General features: G+C 47.2%; 1 protein-coding gene across 9 annotated transcripts in view; it reads right to left on the reverse strand.

Annotated features, from left to right (window-relative positions):
- ubap2a (ubiquitin associated protein 2a) overlaps positions 1-17,407 on the reverse strand; it is a 47,023-nt gene that overhangs the window by 23,748 nt on the left and 5,868 nt on the right. For 7 of the 9 annotated variants that reach the window (XM_069187462.1, XM_069187459.1, XM_069187456.1 and 4 more), the window contains exons 2-6: positions 8,088-8,217; positions 6,984-7,061; positions 6,425-6,535; positions 2,235-2,385; positions 1,642-1,719 (exon numbers count right to left, since the gene is read on the reverse strand). In XM_069187462.1, coding sequence (XP_069043563.1) covers positions 1,642-1,719; positions 2,235-2,385; positions 6,425-6,535; positions 6,984-7,061; positions 8,088-8,180 — 511 coding nt within the window. In that variant the 5' untranslated portion in view covers positions 8,181-8,217. Of the gene's footprint in view, positions 1-1,641; positions 1,720-2,234; positions 2,386-6,424; positions 6,536-6,983; positions 7,062-8,087; positions 8,218-12,212; positions 12,272-17,407 lie in introns of all 9 variants that reach the window. The other 2 variants (XM_069187454.1, XM_069187458.1) reach the window with 2 other exon arrangements.

The raw sequence follows: 17,407 nt of genomic DNA on the forward strand, positions 1-17,407 counted from the left end.
ACTGCTGTCATTCATCAACATCTTTATCCACAACTTTTGAGGCACAAGGCACAGAAAAGCCAAGTTAACTGTCAAGTAGGTTTCAATTCATGCACCACTTTATGCCACTAACATTTCAAACTCTAAGTCACATTCGATACCAGATATGAGGATATGATTTTACCTCGGTCTCAAACATGCATTGCCATTCTGATGGCTCATTCTGAGAAAGCCAATATAGAAACCACAGGGATAGATTCAGCCGTTGCTAATGAAACACTGGGCGTTGTTTGTCCTCCAATGGCTCTCAGTCTGTGGTTTCTGCTCCGTTTTCAGAAAGCTAGAGAGTAACCTTACGTGCATTTGTGCTATACATATCTGTATGTCCATAAGTGCATGCCTGTATAATGGCTACTGTATTTATACATCTGTTGGTCTATGTTAACCTTCAACAAATTGACCCGTTTATCAATTACCACATCCTTTCTCTGCAATCGACAACTGCGTGTTAGCTACCTCACCTGCATACATGCCAGGGCCACAAACGTGATACCCAGTAGTTCTTCACTTCCCGTTCTGAAGTCAGTTTTAATAACTTCCAAGAGCCTTTTTCACCCGCCACTGTCCTTTCAAGTTCCTCCCAAAGCGTTTCAATCTGTTTTGGTTCAAAAAGCACTGTGTACACTGCATGTGCGTTTTAAAGCCTGTTCCTTTTTCTGATTAAGGTCATTTCGGAGTACTCTGACTTTCAGACTAAGGGCCTATGTCATTGTGCAGGCTGCCTTCCTGAATTCACTAGCTAGTTCTGAAGAACGGAAAGAAGGCTGGGCTCCTAAAAACGACACTGCTGTTTCTACCACCTGGACCTTGTCTGGTAAAATGTTCAACGGGCTTGAATAAAGATACTGGTTTCGCCCGTCCCTTGACCTTACCTCCTCTGAAATGAAACAGGACAAGTCTGACAGGAGACGTACATCCACAGTACGAACAGTACAGAAGAACACAAGCAAGGTTGCGAGAAGAGGCCGCCCATCCCATCGAGCCTGCAGGTACAGTAACTGACCCCCTGGATTTCAGCCTGGCCTACTCTTCAAAAATGCCTGGATATCAGCTTCAGCAACATGGCTGGGCAGCTGCCTACAATCGTTTGCAGTTTTAAGCCCGGCAGATGGCTTTCGCTTGTGTACTCTGGTGCCTTCCTCCATTCATTCTGAAGATATCCACTGGGCTGACTTTCTCAGTGCCTTTTGAGCATTGTACATTCTTGAATCAGTTCTTATGGTCTGCTTCTTTCAATACTGAAAAGGTTCAATTCTTTCACCCTGCAACTCTGGTGGCTCGCTTTGGGAATTATTCCAGAGGAGCAGCATCACTTTTTGTAACATGGTGAACAAGATCTCACTATGTGCATTGTACGATCTAAACAACTTTTAAATGCTACAGTTTTAACTATTTATTCTACCCTCTGCATTTTTATTACTTCCCTGCACTGTCTAGATCTACATGATGCATGAACATGAACACCTAAGACTGTCCTTTTTTTAAGTAACTTCTTCAAGCAGAAACCTTCACTGACTAGCAGCCTCCCGGAGTACACAAAGTGGTGCTCGGACGGTGCTCTTACAAGCGAACTGTGGAAAGGCCATCGAAGAGAGTGCTTACCCCTGCCTCTGCCCCTCCGGCCTCGGTCCGAGCTTCGTTCCCCGGGAATCAGATCCACTCCGTTCTCCTCTGTTCGAACTGCAGCAAGCACACAGGGTACTGTCAGAATTGTGCACCGAGACAACAATAACGCAGCAACAGACACTACCGCTGCTTTCTTGATGTAACGGCAGAACCCCACACACATCCAACTGACACCATACCATGCTCCTCCTCCGCAGACAATAACATACCATGCAATTATATACTGACAATCATGTATCTGCTGCACACAGGGTCCTGTCAGAATTGTGCACCGAGACAGACGGGTACACTATATCATTGCAATAGCACAGCAACAGACACCACAGCCCTTCTTTCTTAATTAAGGAGCAGAACCCCACACACATTCAATTACACCACACTCTATGAATAGGCAAAAACCACAGGCACTCCTTTTCCCCACTTTATACCGACCACTTGCTCTCGGCACAGACATGCACACACGCCGTCTCTCTGGACACACCCTTACAGCACACGCAGGCTCGTCACTCTCCTCTCGACAGCGGCCACTCACACTGACCCCCCCACTCCGAGCCCCGCGGGACACCCACGCTCTCGGCTGCGGCTGACCCCGCGGCCCCTCCGGCTGGCGGCCCCGCGGCCCCGGCTGGGCTCCCGCTCCCCGCGCTTCTCCCGGTTCTCCTTGTTCTCCAGCGCCTCCTTCCCCAGGCTGCGCTTCTTCCCCACCGTCTCCCAGGACGTCTGGCGGCCGGAGGCAGAAGAGAGGGCCGTTAGGAGCGCGGGCACACCTGCACCCCAGCGGTGCCTCGGTGAGACTCCAGAACACCCCCCAGAAAAGGGGGGGGAACATTCCCTCCCGCAGGAGCTAAAACGCCGTCATTGTAACATCTTCTCTGTGCCATTTTGCTATGATTCATCCTCTCTTTCGAATCTACACAAGCAAAATGAATATTAAAGGGGTAAAGTATACAAAATCGAATGAAGTGTATTTTCTCCAAAGTTTCTCTAACAGTTACAAATTGCATGGGAAGAGTGGCTGCATTTTCTGCTCCACGTCCACACTCATCGCCCCGTCTAGTGTAAAGATCACGAGAAGGACTCGTGGAAGAGAAAGGAGCACAATGAAACCACCCAGTGTGTTGCACCGCCCCAAGCCAAGTGGGAAGGAAACCGCTCCGCGGTGAAGCGCCTGACTGGAGTCGTACACCCGGAGTCCTCGTACAGAGAGAAGCTTCACCCTACGGTCAAGACACGGCCAGTCTAAACCAGAACGAAGCCTGCAGGTGCCATACGACTCGAACCCATTTCTGCAGCAGGGCCCCTCAGTGCAGTGGGCCGACAGCAGCGGCTTGTGCCCTGATGACAGCCCAGCCCTTCTCTCCCTGACCCGACCCCGGCCACTGCACGACGCTGGGATCGGAGCGAGGAAGAGAAGCTCAAGCAATCATTTATCATTCAAACAGGTTGCTGTTGGCCACCTGACGAGAGATTTTACATCTTCTAACAATCTCGGCAACAGAGTGCATTGTGCACATTCCTCAATTCCTCTCCACGCAGGTACAAGAGCCACCGGCACTTCCAAAAACCTGTCAGTAATGTCTGCAGCATTCAATTCGCACATTTGTTTCAGTTTCTGCACAACACTGAAATCCTGTTCTCACTGGGGATTACAGGGCCATAGCTGCTTTTCATTATATTTATGTTATCTGACTTTTCACACGTCTGTCACCAGGTCCCAGCAAGTCAAATACATAAAAACGTAAATCATGTGCTGTGTATTTAAAAGCAGAAACACCTATCTACACACTCATGCTGTATAGACAGTTGTAAGAAGGCAGAAAAGGAGTTATGCTGCTCAATGCAGAGATGAAAGAGAAATGACAGACGCTCTCTGGGACACTGGGAATGTTTCTCCTGCTGCTCATACACACACAGCTCAGCCCCAGGTGACACTGACATACAGGCAGGAAAGACTGGCCTTTGTCCTGCTTTATTACAGACCAGCTGCTTCATGAAAACATGAAGCTACCTCTGGAAAACAGTACTCCCCTCTGAAATCATAACAGTAACAGGGGAAAAAAAAATCAAGCTCAGCTGTTACTAGGATAGCTAGCTGTAAAATATGTGGTTTATGAAATTCACAGACTCTGCTTTGGCCCAGCTGGGGAGTGAAAACAGCAAGGGTGTCTATGACTGGGCAACTGTCCAGGCCTCCAGGTGTAATGTGAGGCTGTTCAGAGTGACTGTACAGCTCGCACTCTCAGGGGCTTTGGTCAGTCAATGCATTTAACTTCTATAGCTTCTTTCTTGTTATATGAACTCATTTTATATAATTGTTTTTTTTATGTGCTCTTTCTTTCTGCTTGACTGTTTTGTTCACGGTTCATATCTTTATTTTAAACCAACTGCAATGGCACCTCTCTACTCTGGAGACCTATCAGAAACCAGGCCATGGCTTCTGAAGGCCTCACCTGGGATTCTCCATACAGAGCACGGACAGCTAATCAAATCCATCGATCACACTGTTCTATCCAGACTGCCGTTCAGGATGAGCTCCATCTGAAATCCCAGCAGCGCAGTAACAAAAGGGCTGTTAATGAAAATAATGCTGGAAAGTAAACACTTACAAAACTTATAGTAACTAATAAATCATGGATATGTGACTGAATTTGATGCACTGAATTCAAGTGATATTTACTAAGAAAATTAAATTGCTTATTTCTTATTGAGTATTTTGCCAGCAGTACAGTACTGGAACTGTCCATATATTTCACTGGTTTCCTGTCCAAATCCAAGGTGAACTACAGAGCTGTTCTCATTTGCCATTGGTGCCACCAGCATTGATTATACACTGCAGGTCCTATCAAAATGACAGGCTACGGTGCTTAAAGTAAAAGACAAAACCTAAATGAGCACCTGAAGTGCTACATTTCAGCTCATTCTAAAACGCATTAAAACTATTACTATTAATTACTATTCCTGCTATATTCTATATGTTCGTAATGACTGATAGGTGACAAGAAACATGGAAGACAACTGTGAATCAGAAATCAATAGCCTCCTGTCTTTCAGAAATCACAAACCCGATTAGACGTAGCAGAGGTAAAGATGTACCATCAAAGGTCAAGATATAGGCAGCATACTGTATACCAACAGGTGTATTTTCTCCCAAAATGGCCTCACTCACACTGCTTACGAAACATAAGCTGTAAAAATATTGCAATAAGCAGCAGAGACTCATTGCAAGTGACATTAAAAGTCCCCTCATCTAGGGAACACAATTAAATGAAGGGACCCTTTTAACTTCCCCACGTCAATCTGTCTTCCTACCGAGGGAAATTATTTTATTGATCAGCGACAAACAGAAATGGAATTAACTTTCGAGCATACAGATGTAGCGCAGCGAGGCCGTACTCCGAGAACAAAACCATATGTTGATTTCTTTATAAGAACTACTTGTAATAACACTGTAAAGACAGGCAGGGGGGAAACTTGGCGTTTGAGGTGCCTAGTAAACACCAGGAACCTCAGTCATCTAAAAGACAGGGGGTAGGAATCCAAATAGCGAGAAACTAAAGCGAGTTCCTGGAGAACTGGAGAACTTTCAGCCCTGAAAGATGTAGTAGTGCTACTTCACTGGCACCGATACTAATCTGTCCCTGTTGAAAACCAGCTTGCTTCTGTGAGTGTTGCTGGTAGACCATTCAGTGGCACCTGTTCTTGTGGTCCATAATATCCAAGCCGGTGCTCCAGTATGGAGACCGGAAACACTGTGCTTTTCAGTCAGAGACAGGTCCTTAAAGAGACTCGGGCATTCATAAAACTAATTTGCTGCATCGCTTGCGGAGAGCGCACTAGTGTTTACATTGGCGAAACGCAGATGGGTGAGCGACAAGGCAGATCGTTTTTTGGGAACATGTCAAATAACAACCAGAGAGCTCTCTAAGCTCTTCATTTCACCTCCCCCAGCCATGATTACACTGACCCCTGTCTGCAATCTTTCTCAGGGATAAGAAGAATCAAATACCAGAAAGTTAGCAAAATCATCCCATGGATCACACCTCCCCCCTGCTCTCAGTGGTCAAATTCTTATTATATCTCTAGATGACATGTGTCTTTCATGTTTCTCCAGAAACACATCTTATAGATTTCCATCTTCTCTGCCCCCTTTTCATCTCCCATACCCATCCTTACATTTTCTTTGTCCTTCCTACCTCACAGCCTTAAATACATGCTCTTTCCTTCACTCCAGCATACACCTCAAGTCAAATCCAGCCAGAATGGTTCATGCCGAGTTTCCAGCGTGGAAGTATATTAACATGTCTTTATCCAAAAGAACAGCTTATGAGGAATCCAGTTATCGCTCGTTAAGAGATTTCTTATGAATCCTTCACACTGAATGGTGAAGCCCGTGGAACAGCTCCGGTTTCAGTATGTGGAGCATGCAGAGCCACAGGAACCAGCTGCTACACCTCTTGAGGGGCAGCCGCTTGCAGGGGGTGTGTGAGAGGGGATACGACTGCTGTCACTTAACAACAGCTGCGGGAATCTTCATTAACATCCGACCACACCCTCCCAGGGACAAAGTCGCGGGGGTGGGGGGGGTTTGGGGGAGAGATCTACAAATGGTGGCTGGAGAGGCTGTTCCACCTTTTTTTTTACCATCTTTTCATTACATTACCCTTTGCAGAAACCATGAGGATAATTAAAAGTGGGTGCTGTTCCCATGCGTGTCGGAGAAAGGCCCCAAGCTCTCATGCGTCCCCGCGGTCTCGAGTACCGTGTCCGAGCTGCCCTCCAGCAGGATGTTGATGGCTCTGTTGACATCCTCGTTGCAGTCGTGGAGAGCCACGATGCACTCGTCCTGGTTCTTCCCGGTGACCTCCATCAGCTGCAGAGACGCAAACAAAACCCCGTCATCACATCACCTCTCAGACAGACTACCTCCGGTAAAGGTTTCCTTTACTTATTTCTATTTTTTTTTTTTTTTTTTTACAATCGCTGGTTTTTCCTCAACAGCCAGATCAGAACGGACCATTCTTGGTTGAATTTGCCTACAGGAATTATTAGAGGATCCTAAAGAGCTCATCCATTCTGCGCCTGACAAGGACACTGACCAAGAGTCTAGCTGAGAAGCTTCAGATTAGTCTTCCTCATCTCACCAAAGGAAAGCCTGCTGCTTCTGAGCCCACTGATGTTTTCCATAAAGAATAATCCCTTTACAGAATACAAACCACAATACAATTTGCATGGCATCAGTAAAGAATAAACCAAGAAAGGTGTTAAAATGTTTTCGAACCTATGCTGTGAAGTGTCAGAGTAGGTTTTGAGCAAATCACCTGTTTCACTTTGTCCTCAAAGTCTGCGTCGTTCTTGTCGTAGATCATCTGAGCAAGTCGGATCTGTTCAGCTGTGGCCTGGAGAGGAGAGAGCAGAGCTTGTTCATTTCGCAAACTGCACTGCATTCCTGCGTTAACCTAACAACAACGGTGTCCAAAAAACACTTCTCACGTATCATGTCTATCTTAACACCTGTGTGTCTGTTTGGTTGCAGGACTCACCTGTAACTGTTTCTGGGGCTGTGTGTGTCTGTGTGACTCCAAGACTCGCCTGTACCTGTTTCTGGGGCTGTGTGTGTCTATGTGACTCCAGGACTCACCTGTACCTGTTTCTGGGGCTGTGTGTGTCTGTGTGACTCCAGGACTCGCCTGTACCTGTTTCTGGGGCTGTGTGTGTCTGTGTGACTCCAGGACTCGCCTGTACCTGTTTCTGGGGCTGTGTGTGTCTGTGTGACTCCAGGACTCGCCTGTACCTGTTTCTGGGGCTGTGTGTGTCTGTGTGACTCCAGGACTCGCCTGTACCTGTTTCTGGGGCTGTGTGTGTCTGTGTGACTCCAGGACTCGCCTGTACCTGTTTCTGGGGCTGTGTGTGTCTGTGTGACTCCAGGACTCGCCTGTACCTGTTTCTGGGGCTGTGTGTGTCTGTGTGGCTGCAGGACTCACCTGTACCTGTTTCTGGGGCTGTGTGTGTCTGTGTGACTCCAGGACTCGCCTGTACCTGTTTCTGGGGCTGTGTGTGTCTGTGTGGCTGCAGGACTCACCTGTACCTGTTTCTGGGGCTGTGTGTGTCTGTGTGGCTGCAGGACTCGCCTGTACCTGTTTCTGGGGCTGTGTGTGTCTGTGTGACTCCAGGACTCGCCTGTACCTGTTTCTGGGGCTGTGTGTGTCTGTGTGACTCCAGGACTCACCTGTACCTGTTTCTGGGGCTGTGTGTGTCTGTGTGACTCCAGGACTCGCCTGTACCTGTTTCTGGGGCTGTGTGTGTCTGTGTGACTCCAGGACTCACCTGTACCTGTTTCTGGGGCTGTGTGTGTCTGTGTGACTCCAGGACTCGCCTGTACCTGTTTCTGGGGCTGTGTGTGTCTGTGTGACTCCAGGACTCACCTGTACCTGTTTCTGGGGCTGTGTCTGTGTGGCTGCAGGCAGCACCTTGTCCCGAGTGCCCCGGGCCCGCTCGCTGCCTAGCGAAGTCATCATATACAGTATATACAAAACAATGTACAAAATAGAAAATCTGGAAAACAGAGAAAGAAAGAGATGGGGGAGAAACGGTCAATAAATGACGAGCACATAACCAAACGAGCATTTTTTCCTGCTGTGTAACAGGACGCGAGTCATTTTGTCACACACGCCAAGTTGCATCAGTATGACAGACACAATGAACGTTTATAAAAGCAGCAATTTAGAAAGTACCCTTCCTAAGAACAGCCGACTTATAGGAAAGAAAAGGGAGAATTTTACAAAGACTCCATAGCAAATACATTCTGTACAAGAAAGCCTGTGGTGACAGCGACGACTGTTACATATAGTGACTGCACTAAAAGATTTTAAGAGCCACTGCAGCAACATTGGTGGCAGTATCTGGTAATGTTTGTGTATGAAAAGCCTTGAGATCCAGGCCAGGGCTGCCTCAACTTAGTAGTATGGCTCGGTTGTTAGACTTGTTTTGAATGTGTGTTTCACAGTGATCATGCAGACTGTACTGAGAAATAAATAGAAGAACTTGTTTTGAGTACAGGTGGTTAAAACGTCTTCCCTCCGTTAAGTTGCATGATTAAAATCTTATCCTCGCACTATGAAACCTCTTTTTGGTCGTACACTGGGAGACTCAGTCACTATTTAACAAACATATTAAATACTCTCCTGACAGTATGAAGGACTTAGAAGTGAACAGACTAACTTCATGATAAAAAGTCGTGAAGCCGTGTTTAAAAATGTCATCGTAAGCATGGGCGCTGTGTACTGTATAACCACAGGCTCTGGTAACACCTGCCTCCTTCCTCCAATCATCTTAAGTAAACAGCTCTGACAGTCCTTCTCGATAACAAGCAGCCCGCTGTCCAGAGACATGCTTTCGCAAGAGCCTCACTGTGCTAAAAAAACTAGAATAATATTACACATTTTCCAAGTTGTTTTTGTTGGCACGCTCACATTGCGACTCGGGCGCGAGGATTAAACCGAGCTCACGTCCCATGACGAACGGGTCTGTCAGACCTACACCAACTTGTAGCCTGCGACAGCTGAAACTTTCAAGGAGGGGCCCATCAGCTGTCTGGCCCTACCAGGACTGTTACTGACCAGCCCCAGGGTCACCACGTGAAAAACGTGCCACGATGAGCACGACGTTCACAACCACACACTGGCTAGCTGCGTGCAATCACTGACCATGCGGCTGCTTCACGAAGCAGGTCTAACCAATTCAGGATCAGGATCCGATAACTGAAATTCAGGATTACTCCTCTGGACTAAAGCAAACTCTGGTGTAAATTTTCCAGCTAGGGCGATTCAGATTTAAACAATCTCACTGTGCACTCATGCTCCACTTCAGTTGGAGCTGCGGGTCAACAAAACCACAGTGAAAGAACGTGCATGTTCATCAAGTGACCATGAATTACGGCTCTTTAGGGAAAACCGTGAGGATGAAATCTGTTATAATAGTGTAGCCGTCACAAAAGCCAGAAACGTTGTCTGAAAGAATCGAAAGAATTGAAGATCAATTGAATATCCAAGTTAATTATGAAATCCAATAAAATATCTCAAGACAAAATGATAAAAATTGCACAAGCACGGGCATTATTGAATTTACATTGTTATGGCACTGAAGTGGAGCTCTCCTTCAAGCTATTGCATAGTTGTACAATATGGCTTTGCAGCAGGAATCTAAGCATTTACAGTAGTACTGTCCAATGCAGCGTAGTGCAATCCTCGGAATGAAACATTTCCTAATTTTAGCCAACAAGACTGCAAGAGGAGGAATCATCATCATCACCTCAATAAAGAATGTATTGCTCTAGTGTACCGCGCAAACCCTGCGACAGTGATGTCATATGCCCTGTCTGGGCAGTCATGTACGCGTTGCTGACGTGACACCATACGCCACAGATCATTTGATAACACAGGAAACAATGTGATGATGATAGCTGTACATTATACACTCCTAAGTCTTCATAACCCCTATTGCAGACTCACACATAAAGACTTCTTTTGATGGAAATGACTGATAGTTTTTGCCAACCCCATTTCCCCTCTTCGCTTGACTTACTGTTCAAGCCGCCAACACAGTAAGAAACTGCACCAGTCACTAGCACTAGGAAACCCTATGAACAGAGTTTCGGTTTCTTTTAATGTTGAGCTATGATGAGCAGTATTAACGTACCGGCTTGAGAGATCCTGAATGTAAAGTATACCCTGTCTGCTGAAATTGCATCTTTCAAATAAAAATCGTCTGTGAACTGTAAAGGATTTTGGCGATCCCTAAACTTCCAATCTCTTCACGAAGCTTTAATGTCAACTGGATTGCTAAAGAAAAGTGAAGAGTTTTTGCAGAGACTGACTGTTCTGGGAACTGAGCTCTTAACCACAAAGTCAGGCTAAGTTTGTCTTATCCTGCCTCGGAGCAGGTGAAGAACAGAGAACATGTTGCTGTAGTTACTAAACTAAAGACAAAATTCAATCTTGCTTTGTGAAACAGAAAATCCAGGCTTTTGTCAGCATGTTTACTAAAAGTTATCTGATTAAATGAGTAATCTCGCTTTGTGAAACAGCCCTAATGTCACAGCTATTTTTCACCTCTGTAAATCACCCACACATTAGGAAAGACCTAAACAAGTAAGAGCTAAAAAAACAAATCACAGATAAAAGGTTACTGACAGTAACAGAACTATGTACAAGCCACCAGAACACTCTCCAGATAACTCAACTGGAGGTTGCTTTCATAGAATAAAGCTCGTTTTAGGTCATCTTCACTGTATTCTCTATATGGATGCACTGGTACGTCAGCAGTAACAGTCATAAAAGTTTCCCCTAGTAGAAGAATACGTGCCCCTTGCCACAGAACATTACAAAATCACCTGGCAGCAGCGCAAGCAAAGTCTGGTGTCAAAACGCAACTTCTGCAGTGGCTCCGCTGTATAGTGCCCTACAGTCTAGTCCAGCACAGCAATCACACCACCGCAGGCTGGGACTGAGACCCCAGTCATCTTAAGGCACTTTCACAGAAGTCTCACACTGCCTATGCTGTGCAACAGTTTGGGTCTACTCCACTCCCTGCTCAACCCCACAGCACGCTGATCTTGACAGCGCTCCATTGACCAGCAGACCCCTGCTCTACCACAGGGCTACACTGTGCCATCAGGTTTCCTCATCTGTCCTTAAAATCTGCTATATTTCAATCACCAACCCCCCACCATTCCCCTCTTCCTCTCTGCAATATTTACAGCAGGATGTCCTCATCTGTTTTTAATGACCCACTTCCCCCCGATATGTTTTTCCAATTGCACACGAAGGACCATCGAGATCGTATTATCCTGACTGGGATCCCTCTCAATGTTTTCGAACGGATACTACTCTGCTCCCGGGAGCTCAGAGCCTGTGGTCTGCTGTGCAGGGTGTACGCAGGGGGGGTGGGGGAGGTCACCAAGAAGAGCACCCTTCACCCTCACAGGAGGCAGGAGGGAAATTTATAGCTCTCAGCACACAAGGAACACTGTGAGTGCAGCAAACTCCCCCCTCCCCTCACAGCCCCACTACAAGACTGCCCTCGCACAGAGCCAAGAGGAAAGCAGAGCAGGTGTAATCCACAGAACTACTGGGCCCCACCAACCGAGCGCTGGGGTTCGGCATCTCACAGGAAGACTGAAAAAACAGCACACACTTCCATCAAGGTACAATCTAAAAATGGCTAACGTCAATACAGTTTCGGACAGATGGAAAGAAAGTTGGCCTGTTTTTTTTTTCTCCAGAAGATGTTTTACAATGAATGTGCATTTTAGCCGGGAACACAGAAGAAATTAAATGGGGACAGTGGCAGGACTGTAGCAACAGTGCGTGCCTGCAGAACCAGTGCACAAATGATGAAGCCTACGCCAACTCATCAAAACCTCAAAGAGCGATATCTAACAGTTTCATTTCATTACTTGACTTACAAAGCATTCATCTGCTTTCTATGAAGCAGCGGAGCAGGCTCGCAGGCCTGGAAGCAAAACACCGGTTTTAAAAATTAAAACTGACCAGCTTGACAGCTTGAGACTTCCTCAGCTCTTGACTTCTGCGATAAGGGATCCAAGCACCTGCAATGACAGGTTAGTCGCTTTTGACCCAAGAATTTCATCTGGGCTCTACATTTCTTGAACGTAGCCAGGGTATGGGCTTCAACAACACAGCTGGGTAGCTTGTTCCACACTCCCACAACACCTTCTATCTTATTCTAGGAATATGACATTTCCTAGGTTTCCGCCTAGGAAATGTAATATTGACAAGACAAGTGGACATGTTATCACCGTGTTTGGGATTTCCACTGCGAGTGTCACTGGTGTGTAACTTGATCTTCTTCGTACTATTTACCTCATGACAACAGAAGCAAACTGGAGCCCACAGACAAACACTTTTTGTAACATCCAGGTATTATCCCACCACAGCCCCTCTTGTGAAGCTGCTGGTTCCCTCTCTGCCTTAAATCTTATAAGTCGTGACAATGCCCTCAGCCATCACCACGAAGCCCACTAGGCAGGAAGCCTAGTGCAGATCTTCAAACCCTCCAAAGGAACAGAGAAGTTATCCCCCCATTAAGGTCTGGCAGCACGTTACCGAGTGGTGATCAGACTGTTGCCTGCTGCAGACACAAGTCTCAGACTGCAACCTCTGGAGGTCACGGAAATATCCTTGGGGTTGATCTCTTATTAATTTGGAACCTGGGAGTGCTGTCCCATTGTGCCCAAGCGTATATGCACATGGACACGTAAAACAGCTATAAATGCTAAGAGAGTGACAAGTCCATTTCCACTCCCACAGTGTTCCGCCTCCTAGCCTACTCTGGGAAACTCAGGACTTACAAGACAGGTGATCACCGTGTTGAACATCTCCATTATATCTTTCTAAAGCACCGGAGATCCGTTGGGTTTCGAAGCTCACTGTGTTTTCCAAGTGCCACTGTGTTGTAAGCGCCCTGTTTCATGTGAACCTGGACAGTGGAAGCAGACAGGAGACTGGCGACTTTTGCTGAGCCTAGGTTATCTCCCCACACCCCCTCCCCCTCCTACGGAGATCTGAGACAGCTTCACACGGAGGACTTCAACGAGGCGCTTGGACAGGCAAACAGCCTTCTGAAGCGGAGACTCCAGACGCGAACCCTAGAGCACAATGCGAGGAAAAGGAACCAGCGCTTTAACCTCTCACGCTGCCACACTCTGCTTCCTTTCTCCCCACTCGCTCCGGGCTGCGGAACGCGGCAGCGATTATTCTGGGCTGCACCCTATCTGCACCAGATACCCGCCCCCCGGACTCAACACATTGCGCAACACGGGCTCACACAGCAGGCACGCCGCACACGCACAGAGCCCGTCAGCGTAAGTCTATAACCCCACTATCTGCTGTCTTAATATAGGTCGCCGATGAGAACTCCAATGTATCCCCTTACACTGCACTACGCCCCCCACGTGTCAGAGACCCGCTCCTGCTCCTATAGATGTATACACCTGTCATTTCCATCCATTTCCGCTGCTCCGCTGGGGGCGCGCGCTGTGAGATCAATGAGATCGAGAGGGACGCGGTGGCGGGACAGCAGCCTGCCTGGGCTGCTGGCGGCTGCACAGAGGCAAAGGCCGATAACGAGAGTCAAGCCAAGAGGAGGCACAGTGCCCCACTATAAAGGACGTACGGGCAGGCCACGCCACACGAATCGGTGACACATCCCATAACAGAGGCATGCGTCGAGTGTGGCTGTGAAGCTTCGGGCGCTGGTGGCGCCACACCTGTTCTTCACGAGCGGGCCCTACAGTCACCGCCCCTCCCCTGTGAGGGCAGGGAGGGGGTCTGCTGGCAGCCACATCGAACACGTCTCGGTTCAAGACACCGCTCCTGTGTCCCTAGGCTTACTTCAGACAGCAGAGCCCGTCGGATTTATCCTTCCTTCGGGTTACTGCAGCTACGATGAAAAGACCGCTTCCAGTCCTGAGGCCCATCCACAACCCAGAGACGGAAATCAACCGATCTCCATCTCTGGGCCGTTAGCAAAAGGACTGATAACACATGACAGCCAAGACGAAACTAAAAATGAAAAGCAAGCCTCAAGAGATGAAAATGAGGAAATCTCCAGCTGAACCAAGTACTTTTGAAAAGTAAAAGCGGACCCCTGTGGTCACGATGAGGATTAAATCTATATCCAGTGACCACAACCTCTCTTCAGTAACTCTGTCTTGCAAAGTGATTAACTTTAGAAACAGCACCAAGTTTTGCTTTAGGCCAGACTGGCTGAACACTTCCCTGCCCCCCCTTGACTTTAGTTTCTGAATTTTTCACAGCTTATGCATGCTTTATGGGGCTCAAATAAAATATTTTTTAAAGAATTAAAAAAAAATGTATCAAGTCCCTTCAAAATCTTCTGTTCCGTCCCCATGTGGTGTATGATGTTGACTACAACCACATACTCCTACTCCACCTTGTTAAACTAGCCCAGCAAGTACGTGACAGTCCTCCCTATGCTGCTATCAGTGGAGTCAACAGAGAACACTCACCACAGCCACTCTGCCCAGCCAGCAGGGGGAGCCAGAGGGTCCTCCTGCCCCAGGGGAGTGCGGAACAACATTCGCAACCAGCACACTGTCCACTCACATTCACAATTACACCAGCATGGACATGATTTACAACTGCTCCAATTCCAACTGGGGACGGGGATATCTTAAACTTTTAATGCCACCGAAGATTTCTAAAATTACATATGATGACAGTTTTTCAACTGATGAGCTTTTGAAATTCATTCCTTTCAAAGTAACTTAATTCAACTGTTAAAAATAACGCCGAATGTAGCACCCCACTCTGTACACATGTAGACCACTACAGTGCATGTTATCCAATAAAACTAGTGTTTAGAGACATCCACATCAGTTTAGCAGATTGCATGGTTAATAATACTCCCCTTCAATCACAAACATTTAGAAGCCACATGGGAAGTAAAAAGCTCTTTCTTCTTCCGTCTAAAGGAACTGTCCTGTCTAGGAATCTCCCCTGGACATACTCCGCAACATGAAGATGACTATGAAAAACACAGATCAGAAGGACTGCTTGAACACCGGCAGTAACACACATGGTGCTGTGAACTGCCTGAATTTCTTCAGGGAAAAAAAAACACTGTTAGAAGATCCTGCCCCTGCCATCTGCACCGATATGAAAACACACTATGGCAGAAGAAAACAAAATCACACTGGTTTTCAAATTAAACACAATATTGACTCAGCAGTGCTCATTATAGGAGGCTTAAACACACATTAGGATTAATATTCCAAATCCCTTGTCAAAGCAGAGCTTATCTATGCCAGCCCCCTATAATTCGTACAAGAGTAACCCCCCAGCGGTGTACGGATCTGGTGCAGGCCAGAGCAGAAGAGAAGAGCTGTCAGCACCGGTCACGTCACCTTGCCACTGCTTGAGATCACCGCTCAAGGGACCCACGTTTAAAGAGCCACTGTCAGCTGCACTCCAGAACTACACATTTAACCTCACGCACAACACGAATAGAAAAAAACAGACACCAAGATACAGGCCCTAATATTACATTGCTTATTCGGCAGGGGATAGAGAGGAGGTAGATTTATGACTGACCGAAACTATGAAACACTTTGCCCACCCACCTTCAATGTTTTGGAGTATTGCACCATTACATTCAAGATGCTATGATTTTCCCTCTCAAAAGTGTATGTAGAGTCTTTCACAGTGCCCAGGTAAGCTAAAGCCTCTTGGAGATGGATGCTTTCTTCAGAACCTGGTTCTTCACTAGGATGGCCAACCGAGGTCCTCGTCAGCACCCATCCAACAGTTCTTATATGACACTCTTGCTTGTTTTAATCGGAAATATTACTGGAAACTTGGAACGCGTCTGCCAATCACTGTGGCAACATAACCGATTCAATTAATCACTGGAATGGCCATCAGTGTCCTTAAGAGCTACAGGGTGTCGGTTTTCATTTCAAATGGTTGATAAGCTACTTACCTGAACAACACACCAACCCTGGCAAACACTAAAAGAAACCTGTCAAGTGAGGATTTAAGCGTCACCCATAAAACCCGGTGGACTGGGTGGGCCCCCACTGGTCCACGTTTGAACCAGCATGCAAGTCCTTTTTCCATTAGCCTGTATTGTGGACTCCTGCAAGCACAACACATACCAGCCCTGACGCCCACAGGGAGCAGAATGAACAGGAACAGGCAAACCGGAGGACATGAGTGGACACTACAAGGAAGTGCATTTAAAACTCCAAACAGGAAGGATTGTGGGAGTGTGGAACAAGCTACCCTGCCATGAGTTTGAACCCCGAGCCCCGTCTTCTTTCAAGACACAGCTGGTTGTGATCCTTGGATTAATTAACTACCATCTGCCAGAGCACAGGAGACAGATGTGCCGGATGGCCTTCTCGCATTTGTAACTACTATCATGATCCTCCCAGCACAGGGCAATTTATGAAACTCCAACACCAGGACACAGAGCAGCCTAACCAGTTTCTTGTCTGCCTTTAGGCTAACTCCCCCTCTCACTTTCACTAGCTCGAAAGAACTGTACGAGCCAGAAAGAGACAGAGAGAACGAGATAAATACCGTTCAAGGGCACACTGAGAGCAGTGGAAGCAAAGGATGTAAGGGATGGGGAGAAGAGAGATGGACGACAGCTCCACCCCATGCTTACTGCCATTTTCTTGAAAGACCGTGATCACAGACAGCCCAGACACACCTCCCCAAGATCACTGGCACTTCAGGCATGGCAGCGGCCAGGGAGGGCGAAGGCGAGACAAAAGACAAGAAACAGGAGAAATGAAAAACAAGCAGAGAGCCAGAGAGAGCCTTCAGGCTGTGTGCTCCTCTCACCACTTTCCCCGGACTGAAGGCCACAAGAAGTGAGGAACCCAAGCTCTTTCGAGAAAACGCGTGCTGGTTTTTTTACTCTCTCAAGGCTGTCACTGTGCAAACACCCTTGGCACCCCCTTCAAGGCAGAGTTAAACAAAGCGGAGACGAGCGCAGATCCAGGCAGGCAGAGGGAGGACAAGAGAAAATGACAAAGCGTCATGTAAAGAAGCAGAGAGGGAAACATACACAGCAGGCATCTCAGGGAGGGGTGGTGAAGGGCTGGAAAAGACGACCACCCACAGAATAGCAGCCTTTGAACTGCAAAAAGTCAAAAGTAGGAACATACACGCTGCACGCCAGCAGGTCTAACAGC

Source organism: Lepisosteus oculatus, chromosome 3 (assembly GCF_040954835.1).
Source record: "Lepisosteus oculatus isolate fLepOcu1 chromosome 3, fLepOcu1.hap2, whole genome shotgun sequence".
NCBI classification, from domain to species: domain Eukaryota; kingdom Metazoa; phylum Chordata; class Actinopteri; order Semionotiformes; family Lepisosteidae; genus Lepisosteus; species Lepisosteus oculatus.